Genomic DNA, 27710 nt, shown 5'->3' with positions numbered 1-27710 from the left:
GCGTATTTTCCCTCTTTGTGGTATAATATTCCGTGTTACGAGTCTGTGGTGGGTGGAAGCCGTGCACTGGAATGGTGCTCAACGCGCGCTCCTAGTGCTGTTACGAGAGAGCGGCTTTGTGAAGGATGCAACACAGCGTCCCACTAAGGCTCTAGGCGTGTGGCAAAATTATGTACTTCATTGTTTGTCCGGCACAAAAACCACTGTGTAATTTTTCATCAATGAAAGTCTGTCGACTGTATCTTGGGTACCATGTGCTGTATGTGTTGCTCGATTTTCTTTACATGGGTATTGGCAACAAACTGATGCACGAAAATGTACCAACACAAACATATCACTATACGATACATGCTTAAAGAGGTAAGACGTCATAAACACTTACGTGCGTGAAAAAATGCTGCTTCACGCGTGCACTTTTTTACACATTTACACTACTGGCCATTACAATTGCTACACCACGAAGATGACGTGCTACAGACGCGAAATTTAACCGACAGGAAGAAGATGCTGTTATATGCAAACGATTAGCTTTTCAGAGCATTCACACAAGGTTTGCGCCGGTGGCGACACCTACAACGTGCTGACATGAGGAAAGTTTCCAACCGATTTCTCATTCATAAACAGCAGTTGACCGGCGTTGCATGGTGAAACGTTGTTGTAATGCCTCGTGTAAGGAGGCGAAATGCATACTATCACGTTTCCGACTTCGATAAAGGTCGGATTGTAGCCTATCGCGATGGCGGTTTATCGTATCGCGACATTGCTGCTCGCGTTGGTCGAGATCCAATGACTGTTAGCAGAATATGGAATCGGTGGGTTCAGGGGGGTAATACGGAACGCCGTGCTGGATCCCAACGGCCTCGTATCACTAGCAGTCGAGATGACAGAGGCATCTTATCCGCATGGCTGTAAAGGATGGTGCAGCCACGTGTCGATCACTGAGTCAAGAGATGGGGACGTCTGCAAGACAACAACCATCTGCACGAACAGTTCGACGACGTTTCAGCAGCATGGACTATTATCTCGGAGATCATGGTTGCGGTTACCCTTGACGCTGCATCACAGACAGGAGCGCCTGCTAAGGTGTACTCAACGACGAACCTGGGTGCACGAATGGCAAAACGTCATTTTTTCAGATGAATACAGGTTCTGTTTACAACATCATGATGCTCACATTCGCGTTTGGCAACATCGCGGTGAACGCACATTGGAAGCGTGTATCCGTCATCGCCATACTGTCGTATCACCTGGCGTGATTGTATGGGGTGCCATTGGTTACCCGTCTCTATCACCTCTTGTTCGCATTGATAGCACTTTGAACAATGGAAGTTCCATTTGAGATGCCTTACGACCCGTGGCGCTACCCTTCATTCGATCCCTGCGAAGCCCTACATTTCAGCAGGACAATGCAAGACCGCATGTTACAGGTCCTGTACGGGCCTTTCTGGATATAGAAAATGTCCGACTGCTGCCCTCCAGATCTCTCACCAACTGAAAACGCCTGGACAGTAGTGGCCGAGCAACTGGCTCGTCACAATACGCCAGTCACTACTCTTGATGAACTGTGGTATCGTATTGCAGCTGCAAAGGCAGCTGTACCTGTACACGCCATCCAAGCTCTGTTTGACTCAATTCCCAGATGTATTAAAGCCGTTATTACGGCCAGAGGTGGTTGTTCTGGGTACTGATTTCTCGGGATCTATGCACCCAAATTGTCAGTAATCACTTGTCAGTTTTAGTATAATATATTTGTCCAATGAATACCCGTTTATCATCTCCATTTCTTCTTGGTGTAGCAATTGTAATGGCCAGTAGTGTATTTACCAATTGATCCCCGAACAGTGTGATTTATATACCAAGTATTATCTAACCTTAAAAGGCATAAAAACAAGTCATCAAATTAGATGTACCTGTGTTAACAAATCTTAGAAACGTTACAAAAGGGAAATGTCTAACTACCCTTTTCAACAAACTATTTTACGTAAATTCTGGAGCTACTCAACAATTACAAATGATAAGGTTCCGCAGGGATCGAATGGAAGGTAGAGCCACGGGTCGTAACACATATGAAATGTAACGTCCACTGTCCAAAGTGCGGTCAGTGCGAACAAGAGGTGACCGAGACGTGTATCCAGTGGCACCCCATACCATCACGCCGGGTGATACGCCAGTATGGCGATGACGAATACACCCTTCCAATGTGCGTTCATCGCGATGTCGCCGAACGCGGATGCGACCATCATAATGATGTAAACAGAACCTGAATTCATCCGAAAAAATGAGGTTTTGCCATTGGTGCAGCCAAGTTCGTAGCTGAGTACACCAGCGCACGCGCTCCTATCTCTGATGCAGCGTCAAGGGTAACCGCAGCCATTATCTCCGAGCTGATAGTCCATGCTGCTGCAAACGTCGTCGAAATGTTCGTGCAGATGGTTGTCGTCTTGCAAACGTCCCCATCTGTTGACTCAGGGATCGACACGTGGCTGCACCATCCGTTACAACCATGCCGATAAGATGCCTGTCATCTCGACTGCTAGTGATACGCGGCCGTTGTGATCCAGCACGGCGTTCCGTGTTACCCTCCTGAACCCACCGATTCCATATTCAGCTAACAGTCATCGTATCTCGACCAACGTGAGCAGCAATGTCGCGATACGATAAACCGCAATCGCGATAGGCTACAATCCGACCTTTATCAAAGTCGGAAACGTGACGGTACGTATTTCTGCTCCTTACACGAGGCATCCCAACAACTTTTCAGCAGGCAACGCCGGTCAACTGCTGTTTGTGTATGAGAAATCGGTCGGAAATTTTCCTTCAGTCACGAGTCCACTGAATGTATTATGTAAAGAATCATTATTTTAAAAGAACGTTACAATTACTACTCTTTCGTAATACTATAATACCGATTACAGAACTTATCAATAATTGCATTTCTCTCAAATGGAAATATCAATGCGTGACTCGATGTGGTGGAGGTTAGGAATGATTTTATGATTACAGTAACACACTTCTTCTTCCTCACACAGTTCACGGACTACACACATACTTTACACTGTGTACTGTGCATCTGCTCCTGTTAAACTGAGACATACATGCTTAAAAATCTCACGGAAACACCATCTCCGAATTCAAGGTACTTCTCGGCATGGTCCAGAAATTGCTTCGTTATTCACTAATTGACAGAACAACGCCAAAGTAACTGTGTAACGGCTACTATACTCCTGTACCGCCTAGACATTACTATTATTTACTGTTATTACGAGTGGCAGTGGTCAGACACAAAGCACTGCCAGCCTGAACTCCTCACATTCGTGTCAGCAGAAGTACGGAGTCGAGCAGTTAAGTGGCGTACAAACAACACGACTAAATATAGTGCACGCATTTTGACTTGTTTGATTTTAATTGGGAGGGTTCGGGTGGTGTGGGAAGCAAGCATCGCTACGCAGAGGAGTGGTGGAGATGAAGCAGGTTTTGTAGCAAGTGGCTGCACTCTGTGTGGACAACTAGCTTTCTCTTCTGAGGGGGAGTCGTAGGTGACACTCGTGATGTAATGAGAGTTGCTTCCCCATGGTAGAAGTAAACAGTACCAATTTTCTCATCGTATCATTACTTTATCGTTTAATAAAACGCCTTGACAAACTGAAAATCGTTTCCCTTTAGAAAATTCTTTATCAGTCTAAAGTATAGTTAGCTTTAATGCTTATTACAGTGGGGGAGAGTTGGAGAGGGGGGAGGGTGGTGCTAGCTGTTATCTGACTGCACTCGATCGTAACGGTCTCAGGAAGGTTGGGAACCACCGACCACAGCGGAGGGGTCCCGTTGGGAGAGGTGTGTTCGTCGGCAGGGTAACTATGCTAGAAATAAATACGTAGACATAAAGAATAAAGATGTTAAGTGTTAGAAAAAGTTTATTTTATTTAAAACCTTTTAAGAATTTTCACATAAAAAGTTCGGAGGTATTACTTTCCAACAAGCTCTCGTACTTGAACAAAAAAGGTGTGTTCCGTCTACTTTCATCCAACCGTACGTACAGGGAAATAGAAAATTACTTTGCTGCACTTAAGATGCGCGTGAGTTGACCGTTCGTGACCTTCAAAACCTTTCACTAGCCCAGGATTACGTCCAAAACCGCAAGTTCTTGTTTCAGTGTTGTTGTATTTCGACTCATCTATCAGCTCGTTCAGTTTGAACGCAACCTATTCAGCCACCCTGTACTTAGTCAAGCCACGTATCAAAACTGTTCGTATCTGTCCACTGACTTTTTCTTGACTTCTGTTTCGTGTGTAACATTCAGGATGCTATAAGTGCAACAGTAATGCAAATTGTACAATGACGGTGTGAGTTGATGGACTAAATATTACTCATTTTAATGTTCATAATTTTTTAATTTTTTCTCTGAGAATTCTTGCTAATCGTGATGTCGGATTTTAAAATTAACTTAGCAGTTAATTGAGGATTATACACTGAAGAGATAAAGAAACTGGTAATTGCACATGTCTGTGGGAATGCACAATGACAATGGACTCTCAGAGACGTCACAGTTCGTAGTGATGGACGGTAAATCATAGAGTAGAATAGAAGTGTTATCTGGCGTTCCCTAAGGTTGTGTCATAGGCTCTCTGCTGTTCCTAGGTGATGTAGGTGATAATCTGAGCAGCCCCATTAGATTGTTTGCAGATGTCGCTGAAATTTACCTTCTAGTAAAATTATCAGACGATCAATTCCAATTACAAAATGATCTAGAGAGAATTTCTATATGGTGCGAAAAGAGGAATTTAGCACTAAACAAACAAAAGTGCGAGTCATCCACATGGGTACTAAAAGAAATCTGATAAATTTTGGGTATATGATAAATCAAAGGGCTGTCAATTCGAGTAAATACCTAGGAATTACAATTTACGAGCATCTTAATCTGGAAAGATCACATACATAATATTGTGGGGAAAGCGAAAGAAACACTGCGCTTTGTTGGCATAGAACCTAGAACATGCGACAAACCCACTAAAGACACACTCTACATTACACTTGTCCGTCTTCTACTGGAATATTGCTGCGCGGTATGGGATCCTTACCATGTAGGGTTGACGGAGGACATCGAAAAAGTGCAAAGAAGGGCAGCTCGTTTCGTGTTATCGCGCAGTAGGTGTGAGAGTGGCACTAATATGATACTCGAGTTGGGGTGGCAGTCACTGAAACAAAGGCGGTTTTCTCTACGAAATTTCAGTCACCAGCGTTTCTCTTCCCAATGCAAAAATATTTTGTTGACACCCACCTACGTAGGGAGAAATGATCATCATAATAAGAGAAATCAGAGCTCGAACGGAAAGCTTTAGGTGTTCGTTTTTCCCATGCGCCATTCGAGAGTGGAATGGTAGAGAAGTAGTATGAAAATGGTTCGATGAACCCGCTGCCAGGCACTTAAGTGTGAATTGCAGAGTAATCATGTAGATGTAGATGTAGAATGGATGCAGGTGATAGAATGCTTACGTACGTGTCACCTGTGAAAGTCGTGTCTAGACGTATCTGGGGTCCCATATCACCCCAACTGCACACACCCCAGACCATTACAGAGCCTCCAGCAGCTTGAACAGTCTCTTTCTGTCACGCACGATTCATGGATTCATGAGTTTGGCCCAAACCCGTACACGTCCATCTGCCCAATACAATCTGGAACTCTCCCGACCAAGTAACATGTTTCCAGTCATCAAGAGCCCATTATCGGTGTTGAGGGGTCCAGGCAAGGAGTAAAGCTTTCTATCGTGCAGTCATTAAGGGTAAGCGAGTGGGCCTTCGGCTCAGAAAGCCCTATCGATGATGTTTCGTTGAATGGTTGGCGCGCTGAGCCTTGTTGACGGCCCAGCATTGAAATCTGCAGCAGTTCGCAGAAGAGTCCCGCATCTGTCACGTTGAACGATTCTCTTCAGTCGTAGTTGATCTCGTCCTTGCAGAATCTTTTTCCGGACGCAGCGATGTCGGAGGGTTGATGTTTTTCGGCATTGCTGATGTTCACGGTATACTCGTTGTTACGGGGTGAATTCAGGCGCCGGCACGCCAGTCGGGAACGAGACAGCACAGAGGGCTGTGGGGAAGACGTCAGCCAATCGCACCCTGACCGACCCCTCTCCAGGACGACAACGCGACGGCAGCGGCCTCTATGCTAAGAGAATATGTAAGTAGGCTGTTTAGGTTTTCATATTGGTAACGCCACGTAGCGCTCTGTATGAAGATCACTGGCTGTGCTGTATGCAGTCTGTGGCTGTTTGGCATTGTTGGAATATTCGGTATTGTAGTGTTGGGCAGTTGGATGTGAACAGCGCGTAGCGTTGTGCAGTTGGAGCTGAGCCGCCAGCAGTGGTGGATGTGGGGAGTGAGATGGCGGAGTTTTGAGAGCGGACGATCTGGACGTGTGTCCATCAGAAAGAGTAAATTCCTAAGACTGGATGTCATGAACTTATATATATAATTAATGACACTATTAAGGTAAATACATTGTTTGCTCTCCATCAAAATCTTTCGTTTGCTAACTATGCGGATCAGTAGTTAATGCCTTCAGTAGTTAGAATCTTTTGTTTAGCTGGCAGTATTGGCGCTCGCTGTACTGCAGTAGTTCTAATAACGAAGATTTTTGTGAGGTAAGTGATTCATGAAAGGTATAGGTTATTGTTAGTCAGGGCCATTCTTTGGTAGGGATAATAGACAGTCAGATTGAGTTGCGCTAAAAAAAACTGTGTCAGTTTAGTGTTGATCAGAACAAGTAAAGAGAGCAATTTCTGAGTACGTTCAGTTTTGCTCAGCTGTTTGAAAATCAAATAATGTAAGAAGTTTACCAGCACAGTCATTTTTTTTTTTCTAAGGGAACATTTCAAACATAAGCGCCGCCCCCGACAGGCCGCGGCCCAGTTCTACGAGAAGCTTCAAGACCAGCGACCTGAATAGAAAACTGTATTACTTCACTTGTATTAGGAATTGTATATAATGAAGAGTTTTCTTATTTCCATGTCGCCCTTTGCTTGGGACATATGTGTGTTATTGTCAAAGTTATGTATTGTCATTGTCCGTTTCGAAAAAAAAATACTTCATTAAAATGACTTGTATGAATGATGCACTCGATTCGAGAAGGCAGGTTTCCTAGACACTCCACATTCGACGACTAGGCAGGATTCAACAACCGTGTAATTGTCGTAGAGGGAACCCACTTAATTGCTACCTCGGTGATGCTGTCCTATCGCTCGTGAGCCGACTATAACACTGCGTTCAGACTCCCTTACATCTTGATAACCTACCAATGTAGCAGCACTAACCGATCTAACAACTGCGCCAGACACTTGTCTTATATTGGCGTTGCTGACCGCCTGACTGCCTGCTTACGAATCTGTGTATTTGAAGACGCATGTCTATACTCAGTATTTGCAGCTACAGGAGGTGTTACTCAGTGATACCCACTATTCACAGGGTTAACCATACCAGTTTCGTTGGTGCTTCAGTGTTGGATGGCGTGGAAGACCTACTCATCCGTGACGGGCCAAATGATGTGAGTGGCAGACACAAAAACAGGCGGAGCGGACTCACCTGGCGTTCTGCGGCCCCACAGACTTGGGCTCATAGGAGGAGCTGGCGGACACCGCCGAGTCCGGGATGCGGCCCTCCTCCATGCCGAGCGCCACGTGGCAGCGGCCAGAGGACGCTGGAACACACCACACACCTGCTCACAGCGGTACCCAACTCAAACAAGTACTCTGATATTAAGCGTGGAAGCGACAGCAAACATCTAAAGAGAGAATCACAAATAACGTCATAGCCAGCAGCAACAAGTAATGCCACAACTAAGATCTTCCTCCATGGCTACTTTGAGGTAATCTTGCCGTCTCATAAGTCTTAGTCATACTCTCCACCCTACTTCCCCTTCCTGCGACAGGTTAGCAAATCCCAGGCGCTTTGGCAAACGTTCTTCCAATCTCTCCCTTCCAGCAACGCTTTCCCACAGACCTTTCTATGCGTATTCTTTCTACTACGTCCAGATCTCGTGTGGTACCCGTGTACGTCATTACTGACACATTGTTATAGCTGTGCAGTTCTGAGTTACTTTCTCTCTATTATCTTTTCTCGCCATTCCACGTTACTTCCATACGATTAAGTGCTGTGGAAGCACAATCCCAAGAACATCCCTCCTTTTTTGTAGCAGTATTTGATACCTGGAGAGCTTTTCTGGTTGACGAGGATCTCTGTCATTTAGTTTTGATTTACGGTCACTATTACGTTTACACGATGATGTCTTTCCATGTTTTGTTCAGCCTCTCATGATTGTTGAAACAGTTGCTGTTGAAACATTCGACAAGTTGGCTCTCTTTGTTACTGATGCTGCAGCTAATCGGGCCCCCACGATCTGCCCTCTCTGGAACTCTGTAAGGTAATGGAAATGTCGTGTGGCTTGGGCCTCCCGTCGGGTAGACCGTTCGCCTGGTGCAGGTCTTTCGACTTGACGCCACTTCGGCGACTTGTGTGCCGATGAAGATGAAATGATGGTGATAAGGACAACAGAACACCCAGTTCCTGAGCGGAGAAAATATCCAACCCAGTCGGGAAACGAACCCGGGCCGGTAGGCATGACACTCCGTCGCGCTGACCACGCAGCTACCAGGGGCGAACACTCTGTTAGGTCTTTCACTGCCTCTCGACCTCGGCCTCTGAGTGCTGTACTCGTAAGCGACCTGCACTCACGCCTAGTCCTTACTGATCACGCAGAGTCCAGCGTGGCACATGCCTTACCTGTGTTATTGACCGTCAGACACAACCATCCCGTTACTACCACTGCTCACATTATTTTGCCTGTCCCCTGTAGATAAATGAAGTGTTGAAGAGTGTAGAAACTGACTTCTAACATGTTAATAACGTGTCTTCGTTTCAGTATCCTCTACGTGTGACGTACGTTTGCTGGTAGTTTGCAATACATCTTTTGTTGCGCCTTGCAGTGCTAACGAAGTACCCGCATCGGAGAGTCATCGAAGGGAAGACTGGAGAAAACACGGGGGTTGAACGGTGGACAACACTTTGGATGCTGCCCAGTGAGCGTCCCCATCGCACCCACCTCAGACTTAGTTGTAAGTTGGCACAGCGGGTACGCCTTGAAAACTGAACACAGATCAGTCGAGTAAATAGGAAGTTGTGTGGAGCTATGAAGAAAATAAGTAAAATATACAAACTGAGTAATCCATGCGCAAGATAGGCAACATCAAGGATAGTCTGAAGTCAGGAGCGCCGTGGTCACGTGGTTAGCTTGAGCAGCTGCGGAACTGGAGGTCCCTGGTTCAAGTCTTGCCTCGAGTGAAAAGTTTATTTGTTTTTATTTTCAGACAATTATTATCTGACAAACTCTTATGTTCTCATCATTTTTTTGGGAGTGATTATCACATCCATAAGGAAACGTAAATCGGTCTAGGTAGAAGAATCTTTTTAGCAATTCGCCAAGTCTACAAGTTAGGTGAGTCGACATCATATTCCTGTCATGTGACGCACATGCCGTCACCAGTGCCGTATAGAATACACCAGATGTGTTTTCCTGTGGAGGAATTGGTTGACGTATGACCTTGAGATCAAATGTTTTCAGTTCCCATTGGAGAAGCAAGTTCTTTCGGCTAGTAATCGCAGGGTTTTGGCTATCTTGACTATCTTGCGCATGGACTACTCAGTTTGTATATTTTGCTTATTTTTTTCTTAGCTCCACCCAACTTCTTCCTGTTTTCTCGATTGCTCTGTGTTCAGTTTTTCGAAGCCTATCCACTGTGCCAACTAATAACTAAATCTGAAGGGGGTGCGATGGGGAGGTTCCCTTGTGAGTGACATTAAAAACGGACACAGATAGCTGTAGAAAGAAGGATAGGACGGAGGAGAGTGGAGAGCGTCCAGTCGGCACCTTTAGTAAAACTGATGCAGGTAAGAGGGAGGAGGAGGAGATACAGGCGCGGACTCACCTTCCTGGCTGTGGGCGACGGCGGAAGCGGAGGCGACCAACAGCGCTAGTGCGGCCATTGGCCGGCAGGCGGCTCCCATGGCGGCCCGGTCCTCCTGGCTCCTGCGGTCGCTGCGGCGGCGTGGCCTGAGCTGGAGCTGGGGCTGGAGCTGGAGCGCCTTCAGCGGCGGCCGGCCGTCAGGCGGCCATGGGGGCGCCGTCGCCCGCCAGCGGTCGCCGAGCGGCAAGCGCCACCTGCAAACACACATGCCAGCGGCCGCTGCGTCACTGGCCGAGGCTTCTGTCGCCCCTGGGCTGCAGCGTGCGTGTGTACGGATACGGTGCACAGCAACCAAAGGGGGTAAAACTAGGAGATAGCAGAAGCAAAAACTTTCCAGTAAACATGGGTAAAGAAAGATAGAGACAACTGCGAATCTTGGTTACGAACCGCCACTGACTTAGGAATGCACTATTGTCGTAGTAGAAAAAGAGATTATTTCGAATATTATCTTTGAAATTAAGTGTCCATATTTCCCTCGTAATTTTTTTCCTTTCACTGGCGTTTATCCTTGTGAATCGTGTAAACTTTCTTTCCTTTCGTATCGTACTTTATGAGCTGTGGTAAAAATTGCTGTTTTGAAGAGGGTGCCGCAGCGCATAGTGTGGAGCAGTCGCCCTCCGTTTCTGGCGGTGGCGCCGCTGTGGCAGTCGCACTTTTGGTGTCTCCCTCTGGTGGGAAAGCGGAAAGGTTGTCTATTAACGTGCATTTAAGGGGCGCTATGAGCTCGCCAGTGGCACTTGGTCAGTCGGGGCGAGTCTGGTCAGTTGGTCAGCCGGGTCAGTGTGGGGCAGTCAGTGTCTGTCTGTCCGGAGTGCTAGTGTGTGTCAGGCCGCCAGTCTGCTCGAGTTTGCTCAGGCAATGGGCATTGCCGGTTGGATCGGTCGCTTGGTCGGTCGCGCACTGAGACACGAGATGACTTGTCCGTCTTGAGTGTCGGCGCATGTGAGCTCGCCACGTGAGTCCAGTGGGCCGCGCCGTATAGAGAGGGGTAGTGGCTTCGCGGCCGACACGAGAGCAACAGGAGTCAACCCACGACATGGGTCTGGCCGGCGCGAGCTGCGACGCCGTGAGACGGAAGATCGGCGCGCCTTCCTGCGTCCGTTGGAGAGGCTGGCAGCGGACGGTTCGGGAGAGCGTTTTGGGGGTGCTGCGCCAGGTCTTCTCCAGAAATCGCAGTTAATTAGAAGTTAAGTGATTCGTGATAGGTTGCTTCATTTACTTGTTAAATTCTACTTGTTTTCTCGGTCAGTCTCTCGTCTCCAGCTTGCTCGTCCGTCTCGCGTCCGCACTTGTCAGGCAGTTAGTGTCTGTCGGTCTGTCTGTCGGTCTGCCGTACGTTAATAGCTGCCTCTGTCATGTTTGTCGGATTCGATGTTACCGAATTTATTGCTTAAGGTGTAAAGGCTGAATTCCTGAAATATGTTTTTATCTTGCGTGTCATCTTGCGAGGCGGTATATGTGTAATGTAGAGCATGTTGGTACATTTTACGTAAAACTGCATTTCATGGATTTTATTTAAATGGTCTTTTTAGTATATAAAGTTTTCACCATTCCACGGTAAGAGTTCATCTAAAAACAAGTTGTACTTTCGGTGGCAAATAATTTTTAATGTGAGAGTTTTGTACCATTTCCATCATTTCTACGGGGTGCATAGTTTATGTGCTTGTGTGAATTGTTAAAACTTTTAGTTTAAAGTAATCTGGTGTGTTGCATATTTGCACCAGTGTAGTCTTTCAGAGGTTGTTGTGAGCGGTCGTGACTACGGCCGCGTCAAACGGCAGCGGCAAGGTTCTCAGGCCGAAAGCTCACACAGTCAATATTTGTTCTTTCTGCCACTGAATAAAATTGTAACTTGATATTTTGACGGCGCTTTCTGTTTATAATTTTAAATCTGTTTACAATAAAAGGGGCTTTTATGAATAAAATTTCCATTTTTGAAAGAAATTTAATTTGTTTTCATCCGTTACCCACTGGCAACTGCTTCCACGCTCACATAGTGTGCTTAAATGTGTTAATGTTCTCGATGATTAGCTAGTAAATAAAGTAAATTCTTAAGAAAATGTTTTGAAAGTAAATTCACGGTTCGGTTTAACTATGTGTGTAGCGTATTCTCTGGTACAGAACCTGGGGACCAGCGCAGCATTTGTTTTAACGACCACCGGAAACCGCCTAAAAACCACACTCAGGCTTGCTGCGTGACACCCCGGCGCGTTAACTTACCCGGGTGTGGCTCACCTCCCTGTCCCACAAGCTTGCACGCTGCTTGTTACCCTTTACGTGCAGATCGATTAAGTCTCCATCCAAAAGGACTCACACTTCACCCGTGGCCTACTTTAGCAATACGAACTAGTTCAGCACATCTAACGCTTCACTACAAACACCTGCCCATTATAGTTGGTTATAACTCGCACGTCTTAATATAACCATGGTTTGCCTTGATGGTGTAACCTGTATGTGTCCTAAGATCCGATGATGACGGCTTTAGTTTCGCCGAAACCGGTAATCGTGAAATAAAAAGAATTCCTGCGATCTTGCCTACCATTTTATTGTTGTACAAGCATCTACACTACTGGCCATTAAAATTGCTACACCAAGAAGACATGCAGATGATGAACGGGTACTCATTGGACAAATATATTATACTAGAACTGACATGTGATTACATTTTCACGCAATTTTGATGCATAGATCCTGAGAAATCAGTACCCAGAACATGCACCTCTAGCCACAGTTCATCTAGAGTAGTGACTGGCGTATTGTGACGAACCAGTTGCTCGGCCACCATTGACCAGACATTTTCAATTGGGGAGAGATCTGGAGAACGTGCTGGCCAGAGAAGCAGTCGAACATTTTCTGTATCCAGAAAGGCCCATACAGGACCTGCAACATGGGGTCGTGCATTATCCTGCTGAAATGTAGCGCTTCGCAGGGATCGAATGAAGGGTAGAGCCTAAGGTCGTAACACATTTGAAAAGTAACGTCCACTGTTCAAAGTGCTGTCAATGCGAACAAGAGGTGACCGAGACGTGTAACCAATGGCACCCCGTACAATCACGCCAGGTGATACGACAGTATGGCGATGACGGATACACGCTTCCAATGTGCGTTCACCGCGATGTCGCCAAACACGGATGCGACCATCATGAGGCTGTAAACATAAACTGGCTTCATCCGAAAAAATGACGTTTTGCCATTCGTGCACCCAGGTTCGTCGTTGAGTACACCACAGCAGGCGCTCCTGTCTGTGATGCAGTGTCAATGGTAGCCATGGTCTTCGAGCTGATAGTCCATGCTGCTGCAAACGTCGTCGAACTGTTGGTGCAGATGGTTGTTGTCTTGCAAATGTCCCCAACTGTCGACTCGGGGATCAAGACGTGGTTGCACGATCCGTTACAGCCATGCGGATAAGATGACTATCATCTCGAGTGCTAGTGATACGAGGCCGTTGGTATCCAGCACGGCGTTCCGTATTACCCTCCTGAGCGGATCAATTCGATATTCTGCTAACAGTCATTGGATCTCGTGTAAGTAGGCTGTTTAGGTTTTTTTATTGGTAACGCCGCCGCCACGTAGCTCTCTGTATAAAAATCACTGGCTGTGCCGTGTGCAGTCTGTGGCTGGTTTGCATTGTTGTCTGCCATTGTAGTGTTGGGCAGCGGCAGCTGGATGCTAACAGCGCGTAGCGTTGCGCAGTTGGAGGTGAGCCGCCAGCAGTGGTGGACGTGGGGAGAGAGATGGCGGAGTTTTGAAATTTGTAAGAATTGGTATCATGAACTGATATATATATATTATGACTATTAAGGTAAAAACATTGTTTGTTCTGTATTAAAATCTTTCATTTGCTAACTATGCCTATCAGTAGTTAGTGCCTTCAGTAGTTTGAATATTTTATTTAGCTGGCAGTAGTGGTGCTCGCTGTATTGCAGTAGCTCGAGTAACGAAGATTTTTGTGAGGTAAGTGATTTGTGAAAGGTATAGGTTAATGTTAGTCAGGGCCATTCTTTTGTAGGGATTTTTGATAGTCAGATTGCGTTGCGCCAAAACTTATTGTGTGTCAGTTTAAGCACAGTCGTGTATAAATTTTTCAAAGGGGACGTTTCACTCGACCAACGCGAGCACCAGTGTCGCGATACGATAAACCGCAATCAGGATAGGCTACAATCCGGCCTTTACCAAAGTCGGAAACGTGATGGTACGCATTTCTCCTCCTTACACGAGGCATTACAACAACGTTTCACCATGCATCGCCGGTCAGCTGCTGTTTGTTGGAAACTTTACTCATGTCAGCAAGTTGTAGGTGTCACCTCCGGCGCCAACCTTGTGTGAATTCTCTGAAAAGCTAATCATTTGCGTATCGCAGCACCTTGTTCCTGTCGGATACATTTCGCGTCTCTAACACGTCATCTTGGTGGTGTAGCAATTTTAATGGCTAGCAGTGTAGATCACTCCCATATGAGCACAATGTGCTCCCTATAAAATTTTGTTGTAAAGAGCTTCGTCTTGTAGGTGTTAACAGAAGACACCAAATTTGCGACACAAATGGGTGATGGTCACGGAAATGTTGTGGAGAACATTGAGTGGTTGTGGAGGGTGCCTTGAGGAAAAAATCGTTAATAACGTCATCCAACGACGTTGCAGAGCGCCCAAGTTACAGGTACCGGCGCCTCTCACTGGACAACACATTCGGCAGCAAAAGTGACTTTGTACGCTGAGGGACCATCGGCGAAACACCTTGCATTCAGTGATCACGACTGATGGCCACAATCGCCGGTGCAGAATGTGGTTGCTAGCTGCTGCGTAGACAGGCCTTCTCTCCCATGTACAGTTGTCTACTTAGCTGGGTGGTTATGTGCTTGCCTACGATGCAGTGGGCCAGGGCTCGATTCCTGGCCAGGTTGGAGATATTCTCTGCTCGTGGACAGTGTCTTATGTTGTACTCATCATCGTTTCATCGTCACCACCGACGCCCAAGTCACCCCCATGTCTGTCACCTGAAATTAGACTTGCACCTTGTGGCCGAAGTTCTCCAGATGGGGCCTCCTGGCCATCAATGCCACATGATCATTTCAATTTTTTCCCTGCTATAAATACGGTGCTGTGATGCCTCTCCGGATGACCGTTTCGGACATAGGTTCGACGTGCAGTTTATTTTTCTCCCCTGTACTGAAAAACATGTAAGGACTCAGGAGAAAAATAAATCGTCCGCTGAGGCAACAGAGCATCGCATTCCTAGGAGACAAGGCCTTCCTGTGCGGCAGCTAGCTTCATTTTCTCCATTGTCGACCGTGGCGGTCAGTCGCGATCACTGAATAACCAACAACACTGCGAGGCGTTCCAGCTGCAGTCCGTCAGCTTACAAAGTCACGTATGCTGCCGCAGAGGTGGCCTATTTGAAGGCGCCGGCGCCTATAACTTTGATTCTCTGTGGTTCCGTTGGACGACGCTTTCTTATCCGCGATTTGTTCCTCACGACACTCCACTCGAGGACTGCCGCAACGTTTCTGGGACATCCGTCACACGTATTTAAAACACCCACATCATTGCTCAAAATTAAACAACTCCAAAGCTGCACAACATGGCAGCCCTACGTGAGCCGTGAAGCCAGTGGAGCGAAGGTTGTGCTCCAGTTCGACGACGGCCCTTAGTACACCTCTCACCTGATACTGCTTTATGCTAATTTTGTAAATATAAGTCACAACAAACGAAATACTCTGTAATCTGGATTTGAAAATGATTGAAAGGCGAGTCCTCTTTAACCATAAACTGAATCTGATGATGATATCAAATGCACAACACACAGTAACATAATTTGCAACATTGTTCTAATGTACAGTGTAAAAACAGTTTATGAAAACTGAGAAAATCTTCACGCATAATAGTATTATCATTGTAATCTAAGGTATAAACCGCTCAGATGTACACTGGACTAACAACTAACTTTATTCCGTTGCATTCGAAGGCACATCAATCAATCAAAGCCGCTAAGACTTGCGGATATCACTGATACAATGGCAGTTGAAGGCTTAATATACACAGCCTTCTTTCTACAAACTACTATCATTAACTTTCAGAAAGCCAAAGGCTAAGCAGACGATACTCAGAATACCCCGCCAAGCATACAGCGTACTGGATATGAGTGGAATATACTCACTTAGTCAGCGAGCACATGTCTGATTCAATACAGCTTCTCTTTGCTCACATGTAATGAAGTATGATAGCTCTGATTTACGCTGAAGATGAATTCGGAAAATAAAAATTATGAGATATTGCTTTGATGGTACTCATCTGAAAATGTAATCTTTTATTTGTAACAGCAATAGTTTAGACTGCGTTCAGTTTCCTTCCCTCCGGGCGATTCTGTCACGGTGATGTGCCGCTATGTACAAGAAAGCGCCTCGAGCGAAGTACTGGGGAAATACGCGACGTGAGCAGTCCTTTGAATGTCTGTGAAAAATTGCGTGCCATGGCAGACCTGTTTGTCTTTGCTACCTATTAGGACGTTGGCACACGCAGTAGTGGTCCATACCAAATGCCAAATTGCCTCTCTCTCTCCTTCTACACTTTCCACGATCCACAGACGATTCCCTGCAGGTCTAGCGAGACTTGTACTTCCGGCAGAGAAGGTACGGCGCGGCGGAGAATTCAGCTTAACGACAACCTCAGGGCTGCCACAAAGCTTACATTTTTCAGATTCAGGGAAGTATACGGCGCGATAAACAGAGAAGCTGGCGTAACAGAATAGGACGATAAATAGTGCAGAGCTCGGAAAGTGTCGAGGCGTCGAAGCGTGCACTCCGGTAAAGATCACAGGGACGTCTTCTCTGAAACTGTCACGTGCTAGTTTCAGCATCTCACTTCTTAACCACTTAACTGTTTCTCTTTAAGCAAACCGTTTCACCCGTATCGGTCGTTTCCCTCGTTTACACACGCGTACCGATTGTCTCTACAACATTAAATTCTGTTGTTTCTTTCTGCTTATTATTGTTTTCCTGTTGACTTGTTCTGTTGTTCTCTATTTGCAGTTGTATCGTCATGGCAAATAGCTAAGACACTTGTAATTTGTTTTCCTTCTCTTGTACTGATATGATCCAATCACGCAGGCTTTGCAGACTATGCTAAAAGGCAAATCCACGTACCGTTACGCACAGAACACCACTATTTCTGACAGTTCCTGTGACACTAAGAGAATTAGCTACCGTTGATATTTTCGACCCTGTTACGAGATTTAAACGCGGTAATTCATTTGTTTTTGTAAACTCCCGCAAAAGCCCCAGGAGACTGTAGCAGCGCACTGTAGCAGCGTGTCACCAGGTAAGAATGAGTGTAAACTCACGAAAATGCGAAACTAAGGAATATTTGTCATAATTATTAGAGATATGATGAAAACGTACAGTACTTGACGAAACTGAGGTTGAAGCGGCGTTTGTTGAAACTTGCTTCCCCTCAATGTAAACGTCCCTTACACTGACCTCCCGTGAACAACAACGAGAACCCCGTCACTGAATTTCGAACAACAAGAGCAGTTTCAGCGTGTTCGGTCACACTTAGAGATTCATCCCAAGCTTTTTACTGTGGAAAACCACAACGCGTTATACCACACATCTACATGTCCAGTTATAATTCCACATCAGTGTTTCGTAGCTGTGATTTCTTCGCATTTCGTTGTACTTAACACAAATTTATGTACTTGTTATAATGTTTTTATAGGAGATTAATCCGCAAAAATTGTGTTGAAAATTTTGTTTGGAGAGACGTACAAAGTACTGTCCTGTCTTCTGTGGAGCCGGCCGAAGTGGCAGAGCGGTTCTAGGCGCTACAGTCTGGAACTGCGCGACCGCTGCGGTCGCAGGTTAGAATCCTGCCTCGGGCACGGATGTGTGTGATGTCCTTAGGTTAGTTAGGTTTAAATAGTTCGAAGACTAGGGACTGATGACCTCAGCAGTTAAGTACCATAGTGCTCAGAGCCATTGAACCATTCTTCTGTGGACAATAATTAGTTGGTACGCAATTGATATGCGGATTGTAACAAAGTGTTCGCTAGTTACATTTTTCTGACTGCATTTTGGCTGTAGGAAAAAATATGAGAAAGTTCACTGGCGCTCCGTCACACCAGTCTAATCTGGCGGTCACGTTTGCCTTGGCAGCCGCATAGTGTAACACTGCTAGGTAGATAGCAGAATACTTTCACTTTTTCTACTGCACTGTCACAGCTCATCTGCGGTTTTTTGTCCGTTACTCTAAATGTCGTGGTACTTACCCAACCATATCCCTTTCAACAATTCCCTGAGGTCTTTCTTACTTTGTAGCAGAAGAGACGTATCGCCAACGGATCTTCGTTTGATATCTCTTGCTCTTTATCCTACTCTGAATTATCCTATCCCTTTCTTTACGGGTTTCATGTCATCCATATTAGACATCAGTGGCAGTAAGCTACAATTTTTCAGAAACAGGAACTTTCATATCTTCCGCTCTTATTGACTCTTACTGTATTAACATATACTACAGTATATACAAAGTGACAAATATTGAACTACACTCCTGGAAATTGAAATAAGAACACCGTGAATTCATTGTCCCAGGAAGGGGAAACTTTATTGACACATTCCTGGGGTCAGATACATCACACTGACAGAACCACAGGCACATAGACACAGGCAACAGAGCATGTACAATGTCGGCACTAGTACAGTGTATATCCACCTTTCGCAGCAAAGCAGGCTGCTATTCTCCCATGGAGACGATCGTAGAGATGCTGGATGTAGTCCTGTGGAACGGCTTGCCATGCCATTTCCACCTGGCACCTCAGATGGACCAGCGTTCGTGCTGGACGTACAGACCGCGTGAGACGACGCTTCATCCAGTCCCAAACATGCACAATGGGGGACATATCCGGAGATCTTGCTGGCCAGGGTAGTTGACTTACACCTTCTAGAGCATGGTGGGTGGCACGGGATACATGCGGACGTGCATTGTCCTGTTGGAACAGCAAGTTCCTTTGCCGGTCTAGAAATGGTAGAACGATGGGTTCGATGACGGTTTGGATGTACCGTGCACTATTCAGTGTCCCCTCGACGATCACCAGAGGTGTACGGCCAGTGTAGGAGATCGCTCCCCACACCATGATGCCGGGTGTTGGTCCTGTGTGCCTCGGTCGTATGCAGTCCTGATTGTGGCGCTCACCTGCACGGCGCCAAACACGCATACGACCATCATTGGCACCAAGGCAGAAGCGACTCTCATCGCTGAAGACGACACGTCTCCATTCGTCGTTCCATTCACGCCTGTCGCGACACCACTGGAGGCGGGCTGCACGATGTTGGGGCGTGAGCGGAAGACGGCCTAACGGTGTGCGGGACCGTAGCCCAGCTTCATGGAGACGGTTGCGAATGGTCCTCGCCGATACCCCAGGAGCAACAGTGTCCCTAATTTGCTGGGAAGTGGCGGTGCGGTCCCCTACGGCACTGCGTAGGATCCTACGGTCTTGGCGTGCATCCGTGCGTCGCTGCGGTCCGGTCCCAGGTCGACGGGCACGTGCAGCTTCCGCCGACCACTGGCGACAACATCGATGTACTGTGGAGACCTCACGCCCCACGTGTTGAGCAACTCGGCGGTACGTCCACCCGGCCTCCCGCATGCCCACTATACGCCCTCGCTCAAAGTCCGTCAACTGCACATACAGTTCACGTCCACGCCGTCGCGGCATGCTACCAGTGTTAAAGACTGCGATGGCGCTCCGTATGCCACGGAAAACTGGCTGACACTGACGGCGGTGGTGCACAAATGCTGTGCAGCTAGCGCCATTCGACGGCCAACACCGCGGTTCCTGGTGTGTCCGCTGTGCCGTGCGTGTGATCATTGCTTGTACAGCCCTCTCGCAGTGTCCGGAGCAAGTATGGTAGGTCTGACACACCGGTGTCAATGTGTTCTTTTTTCCATTTCCAGGAGTGTATATGAAATAAAATCGTCATTACTTCTGAAGGGCCGGCCGCTGTGTCCGAGCGGTTCTAGGCTCTTAAGCCCGGATCCGCGCTGCTGCTACGGTCGTAGGTTCGAATCCTGCCTCGGGCACGAATGTGTGTGACGTCCTTAGGTTAGGTAGGTTTAAATAGTTCGAAGACTAGGGAGTGATGACCTCAGCAGTTAAGTACCATAGTGCCCAGAGCCCCTTGAAGCATTTGAACTTGTGAAGGTTCGCGTCAGGACGTTCAAACTGCACGGTTGGCCGCAGGGAGTGATGCGAACTAAAATGCGCGTTCAGCAACGAAGCCCGCCTTCGTTTGGATGCAGAGTTGGCGCATTTGAGGAACTGAGAATCTGCGTTTCGGGATCGAGATGTCGTGTGACTAGGGGCTCCCGTTCACCTCGTGCAAGTCTTTCGATTTTCGCCTTGATGGGGATGAAATGATGATGATCAGGACAACACAATAAACAGTCCCTGAGCGGAGAAAATCTCCAGCCCAGCCGGGATCGAACCCGGGCCCGTAGAACTGATATTCCGTCGCACTGACCACACAGATACGAGGGCGGAGAAGTCATGCAGAATTTCGCTATTAGTCTGCCGGCCGTCATCGCTAATGATGGCAGGTATATGGAACATGTCATAACCTAAAAACGAATATCTGTAGCGACGTTTACATGCTGAATAAAGTGTGTGCACGGTCTAGTTTGTACCTAATTTACGTTTTTTCATACAGTTAAGTAATTGTCGCACTGTATGATCTATCCCGCTGACGCCCGCTTCTTTTGTATCGCGCACGGAAACACGCAACACAGCACGTTGTAGTGATGTACCGCCACGAAGCACCGCCTCGGCGCCCTATCACCGCCGGTATAAATTGTCAGATAATGAAGCCGCTGCAACGGATAAGGTGTTGTAAGTACCTCTGAAATTTTCCCGTAATTGGAAACACAATCGCGCGTGGAATATTAAGTGCTCCGGCGTAGCGAAGGTTTTATAAATATTTACAGCCGATTGCTGTAAGTGATTCCCGCACCCCGAAGCCTCCGGATTCCTGATTAACGGCGTGAGACGTACCTGGCTCCCCGCCCACCCACCCCTGTCGGCGGGTAAAATAATAAGGGAGGAGCTATCAGCGGCGCATCGCCGGCGCCAGTTTTCAATTACAGTACTCGCGTCGTGTGTGTAGCGAGGTGGAGACGCCTCCGATGATAAGTTACGCGCCTCGGCGGATGACAGAGGGTTGGGGTGGGGGGGGGGGGGGGGGAGGGGGCGGGACTGGACACGCACACACACGTGATGCGTGGCCCGGGGCTGCGTAGGTACCTGCCGCACGCACCGCCAGCAGCGGCGGCTGCCGCATGCGTACCCACTGCGTGCCACCGCCAGCATCCGCGGGAAACAAGAGGCGCTGCTGTGCCGGTCTTAACGAGCCTTTGTAGTCGAGAAGTGGGAGCTCTCCCATCCCCGTACCCCACCCTTCCGACAAAGGCTGCAGCCGGTAGAACCTATCCTACTGTTGTGCCTACGTACTCCGATTTCGTAATTTAGCCACTTAAGTAACAAAGCAGAGGCCTACTCTGTGATGACTGCTGTGCTTGAGTGACCGATGGGGCGTTTTCAGTCCACATAGAGTCGTGCACAAGTTTTCGACCTCCATCAGATGCTGAGGCAGTGATTCTGATTTCCTGTTGTCCGGCCTCTAATTTTACTCTTTGATGTTGCCACCCAATGACAGATGTCGATATCTAGATCGCAATTAATTTTTATTTCACATTGCTGATGTGTTTCAAAAAATGTTCAAATTGGAGCTTAAAAGGAGCTCACACATACACTACTGGCCATTAAAATTACTACATCACAAAGATGACGTGCTACAGACGCGAAATTTAACCGACAGGAAGAAGATGCTGTAATATCCAAATTATTACCTTTTTAGAGTATTCACACAAGGTTGGCGCCGATGGCAACACCCACAAGGACATGAGGAGAGATTCAAACCGATTTCTCATACACAAACAGCAATTGACCGGAGTTGCCTGGTGAAACGTTGTTGTGATGCCTCGTGTAACGAGCAGAAATGCGTACCATCACACTTCCGAATTTGATAAACGTCGGATTGTAGCCTATCGTGATTGCGGTTTATCGTACTGCACATTGCTGCTCGCGTTGGTCGAGATCCAATGATTGTTAGCTAAATATGGAATCGGCGGGTTCAGGAGGGTAATACGGAACGCCGTGCTGGATCCAAACGGCCTCGAATCACAAGCAGTCGAGATGACAGGCATCTTGCCCGCATAGCTGTAACGGATCGTGCAGCCACGTCTCGATCCCTGAGTCAATAGATGGGGATGTTTGCAAGACAACGACCATCTGCACGAACAGTTCGACGACGTTTGCAGCAGCACGGACTATCAGCTCGGAGACCATGACTGTGGTTACCCTCGACGCTGCATCACAGGTAGTAGCGCCTGCGATGGTGTACTCAACGACGAACCTGGGTGCAGGAATGGTAAAACGTCATTTTTTCGGATGAATCCACGTTCTGTTTACATCATCATGATAGTTGCATCCGCGTTTGGTGACATCGCGGTGAACGCACATTGGAAATGTATATTCGTGATCGCTATATGGCGTATCACCCGGCGTGATGGTATGGGGTGCCATTGGTTACATATCTCGGTCACCTCTTGTTCCCATTGACGGCATTTTGAACAGTGGACGTTACATTTCAGATGTGTTACGACCCGTGGCTCTAACCTGCATTCGATACCTGCGAAACCCTATATTTCAGCAGGATAATGCACGACCGCATGTTGCAGGTCCTGGACGGGCCTTTCTGTCTAGCACATTCTCCAGATCTCTCTCCAATTGAAAAGTCTGGTCATTGGCGGCCGAGCGACTGGCTCGTCACAATACACCAATCACTACTCTTGATGAACCGTGGTATCGTGTTGGAGCTGCATGTGCAGCTGTACCTGTACCCGCCATCCAAGCTCTGTTTGACTCAATGCCCAGGCGTATGAAGGCCGTTCTTACGGCAAGAGGTGGTTGTTCTGGGTACTGATTTCTCAGGATCTATGCACCCAAATTGCGTGAAAATGTAATCACATATCAGTTTTAATATAATATGTTTGTCCAATGAATAGCGATTTATCATCTGCATTTCTTTTTGGTGTAGGAATTTTAATGGCCAGTAGTGTAATTTACGAGTACATAGTACTATGTTCTGGTGTATATCCACTGCCGGTAAAAAATTAGTACACACTTTTACACGTTCCCAATTCACTCAAAATTTATTGCATGTGGAGAACATGAAATGATTACATTTACAGATGTAAAGTACAAGCCATCCTCAGGTACGAGGCATCGGCTTATGCTGAAAGGCCCGCATTAGCACGTGGCGTAGCCTGCACGGGCGGCAGTACAGGCGGCTGACTCTGGCATCAAGTCGATCGTACAACTGGAAAATGCCGTCTCGGAGTACGTTATGTAATGTCTGCTCCACCAGTTCGCGTAGGTCTGTAAGAGTTGTGGACGACCACGTCATCTCCCTGTTGCAAGAACAGCAAAAGAACGGGTCTAACAAGATTCTGCTCGTACCGAGCGCTGGTCAGCCACTCCTCCAGAAACAACGAAGGTGGATCAGAGTTGTAGTTTATCACACCCTAGACTATAAGGCCTGTGGCAGTGCGAGTGCGTCCTGGATGAAAGCACTCTACGAGACAGCACTCACGGGATCTATCGCGCACAAGCAAACGGCCGTCACTGGCGTGCAGGCAGAATTTGCTCTCGTACCTGAACACCACGGCGCGCCATTCCGTCTTTCAAGTAATCCTCTGACGGCTCCAGTCGACGCTGTGCTGTGGCCCGAGTGGAAGGCGAGCTGGAGGTGTGCGTGAGCGTAGTTCCACCGGTAACGACTGCTACTCGACAGTTTGTGTTGAGACCTCTGCGCTGACAAGCCCTCTTGTCTGTGCTGTGGTAGCTGTACGATCTGCCACTGCTGCCCTCACAATACCCTGTGCTGAGTGGACGCCCAGAACATCGTCTGCGCGTGTGAGAATGTTCACGTGACCACTGGCACCAGCATCGTTGTACAACTCACGCAGCACGTCCAACTTGTGCGGCATTTCTCCGAAAGCACCATCCCGCGACTCGAATGGCCCCTTCCCAACCCGCTCCGCTGGCTGGAGGAAGTACGAGTGAGTCTCAGTGACACGGTTGCCTGCTCGCTCACCTCTGGACCACACTGAGCCTTCTGGTTGTGAGCGTTCCCTGTTAAACGGTGCACACAGACGGCGCTCTGGTAGCTACGCCACTACGCCATTTGCTGCTGGACGCCGTTAAAACCATTATCACTTCCCACACAATCCGCCACGCGCCATATGCAGTCGTCAAATCGAAATCGACGTCGCCTTTCCAAGTTACTACTTCTTCCGGCAGTGTGTTTATAGTTATTGCAATATACTTCATTCTCAGCGTAATCCTTTAATAAAATAAATGCACGTTTGTATTTCTTATTACGACAGTAATTTATTGCTGAACTTTACTCGACAAACACATTTTCTGCGGGCTTCACAGTAACGTATTCTGTGTTTTGTGTGTACGTCCAGTATTCTAAGTCTTTTGGTTCGGAGCCAAAACAAATTCATTGAACTACGTGAATATCATTGAATTGGAATATCCTTTTATTTAGCAATCACCGCATCTGAACCGAGAGACCATGACTGCGGGAATCAGGGCAGTCCACAGTATACCGTATCATTTTCTTCCTCTTTGGGCCTTGTCCCGCGCCAACGCGGGTTCGGCTGTGTTACTACGGATCTGGCGGTGCTACTGAAGAATGCTGAAGATTAGATGGGTAGATCACATAACTAATGAGGAAGTACTGAATAGGATTGGGGAGAAGAGAAGTTTGTGGCACAACTTGAGCAGAAGAAGGGATCGGTTTGTAGGAAATGTTCTGAGGCATCAAGGGATCACCAATTTAGTTCTGGAGGGCAGCATGGAGGGTAAAAATGATAGAGGGAGGCCAAGAGATGAACACAGTAAGCAGATTCAGAAGGATGTAGGCTGCAGTAGGTACTGGGAGATGTAGAAGCTTGCACAGGATAGTGGCATGGAGAGCTGCATCAAACCAGTCTCAGGACTGAAGACCACCACAACAACAACATACGTACAACGTCCGCTCTTAACACAAGTGACTCGATGATCACTTCTGCCTTAAGCCGTCGTCACACGGACCGTGCTGCCGAACGTCAGCGTTGGGCGTGCTGAGTTCAGCGTGCTGCTGAACGCTCAGGAACGATGCGACTTGTGCATACGGTGCGTGGACCCCAACGTGGTATACGCGATCGCAACGCACTCCAACGGCAGTTGCGGGATGTTTCTAGTTCGTAAATCATGCTGTTTGCTAAAGGGGCGCGCGTAAAATTCCCACATTAATTGTACCAAAATGCACATTTCCTCCATTGCTTATAAGCTAGTCACGTTGTTTTATATGTAATATACACAAATAAATACTTTAATGTTCATGTAGATTTTTTTAAGACGAAAAGTAAAGTACCATGTCCAATAAGTAGGATACAGGCCTATAAAAGTTCTATTGCAAACAGTGCGATACAAATTTGCAATAGTTATCCACGTAATATAAGCATTATCTCACAGTCCCCACATTTTAGTAAAACTCTAAGGTCATTCTTACTTGATAACTGTTCCTATCCAGTAGCAGAATTTTTTCAACATGTGAATTACGAAACGTAAAAAAAAGGAGCAAAAATCGTTATGCAAGTAGCGTAAGCTCTGCTGTAGATTAAGCCAATCGAACAAACTCACTCCTCAAAAAAAGGTGAACTTATATTTACAATCCAAAAACTTTGTATATACTTGTATTGAAGTAATAATAATGCGTCAGGACCTATTACGCGAATGTTAGGGGGAAAAAAACGTTTAGACATGGCGGTACGCGAACCATCGGCATTTCACGCATTTCAATAGGATTCCGTGACGCTACCGACTACGCTTTTCTTCTTCTTCTTTTTCTTAAATCTCATTTTCGTTCGTTGTATCTGTATAGCCCACACTGAGACATACCGACGATCTGGAATAGAAGGGAGAACCGATAGTGGTACTCAAGGTACCCTCCGCCACACACCGTCAGGTGGTTTGCGGAGTATGGATGTAGATGTAGATGCTCGGGGCGGACGTCGCAAGCCATCCGTTTCAGTTCTTCGTTGATCCATTAACTCAGTTCTTTTTATTACAGAGGGCAGCTAACCCTCTGACCGAACACGCTGAGTTACCGTACCGGCTATGCTAAACTGACAACTAAAGTTATACAGCAAATCTAATGAATTGCGACGTGCTAAAAGCTTTAATCGCAGCTATGTTCCTAATTGAAATTTAATTATAGCTAATTGTACCAAGAAAAATGCATTTTTGGTGGATCGTCAGTGTGTCGTTTCCTACAAGTGGCATACGCTGAAAACGCGCTAGTTACAATAATACTTTTAACACGAATGACATGTTTCTCATTATTTTTTTGCAACGAATCACACAGTTAACAATGGATTTTGGAGTCATTCTCAATTTCCTGGTGAGCAGAAGCAACATGTATACGTAAAGGCTTGAAATTAATGCCAATATGGCGCCTCCCAACTCTGTGCTGAAACGAGGTGGCGTGCATGTTACGTACGTGGTGTTGAGCCATCTCATTGGTCACCGGGCAGACGCACGCTCAGGATATGTGACCTGCTAGATATTGCCCTGCACGTTCGGGTAGACTCCCGAAAATGCTGTTCCACGCTATGATTGCTGCGCCATCTGTAAAAGGCTTAACGATTGATTTGCGCTTGCGCACTGGAGTCCGTAATCTTTTACACAGTGGGCTTTTACTGTAGTTGCCGACGCAGCCGAATTTTGGCCGCATTCCTGAGAATTTGTAAACAAGAAAAATTAATACAGAGGATATTGTCGTAAATTTTGAGTCGTGTAGTTGTTTTTGGAAAACCTGAAAGGATACGTCGCGGTACAAAACGTCCCTGTACGCAGCGGCGCCTTCATCACTCTCTGAACGACTGAAGACAGGTGAGCGGCGCGGCAAACGAGATCGTTTATATTCCGCGACACGCGCCCCGAGTGCGGACACGGGCTTTGATGGACTTCTTCCACAGCCGGTTCCCCGAGAGCGAGCTGCCATTCCGTGCAAAATGATTCGGACCGCAGTACCGGTATTGAAATTTATGCTCATTTAATGAGACAAGATTGCCGCTGTTTACGGGCAGGAGTGCCGCTGCCGTCGCGGCCATTACAAGTCGATTACTGGAAGGCAGCGGCCAGCAGTAAACATGCTAACGACAACAAGTGGTTTCCACTGCGTGCCGGTAATTACGGCGAGTTTAGCATGCCGTGCGCGTCACTCGCGCACCCGCTTGCCGTGCCGCTCTCCCTGTATTTTCTGCGAGAGACAACTCGTTATATCAAGAACGAGTGAATTTTGCGAGTGGTGACAAGTAATGACTCTCAAGGCAGCATTTACGAACCGATGAATTTCAGGCAGCAGTTTCGCAGCTGGACACAAGGTGTAGGGAGCCGTTTGTTCGTCTATTCGACAAAGAAATTGGTCAGCAGATGTCGTTATGCTACAAAATAACAACGTAAAGGTCAGCAGCTCTTCATAAAGTACAACAGGATGATGAGATAGAGAGGCGACTCGATTGGCTTCAAAAGGCATGCGTATA

At 47.1% G+C, this 27710-nt stretch overlaps 1 protein-coding gene across 1 annotated transcript in view; it reads right to left on the bottom strand.

The window, feature by feature from the left end:
* The window catches only part of LOC126267934 (epithelial discoidin domain-containing receptor 1-like), a 439627-nt gene that overhangs the window by 283114 nt on the left and 128803 nt on the right, over positions 1–27710 (bottom strand). Inside the window, exons 2-3 of the mRNA XM_049973245.1 lie at positions 9972–10204; positions 7573–7687 (exon numbers count right to left, since the gene is read on the bottom strand). Of these exons, the coding sequence (XP_049829202.1) occupies positions 7573–7687; positions 9972–10050 (194 nt within the window). The 5' untranslated portion in view covers positions 10051–10204. The remainder of the gene's footprint in view (positions 1–7572; positions 7688–9971; positions 10205–27710) is intronic.

Source organism: Schistocerca gregaria, chromosome 4 (genome assembly GCF_023897955.1).
Source record: "Schistocerca gregaria isolate iqSchGreg1 chromosome 4, iqSchGreg1.2, whole genome shotgun sequence".
NCBI lineage: Eukaryota > Metazoa > Arthropoda > Insecta > Orthoptera > Acrididae > Schistocerca > Schistocerca gregaria.
The sequence above is the reverse complement of the archived record's forward strand: the minus strand, read 5'-3'. Positions and strand labels throughout refer to the sequence as shown.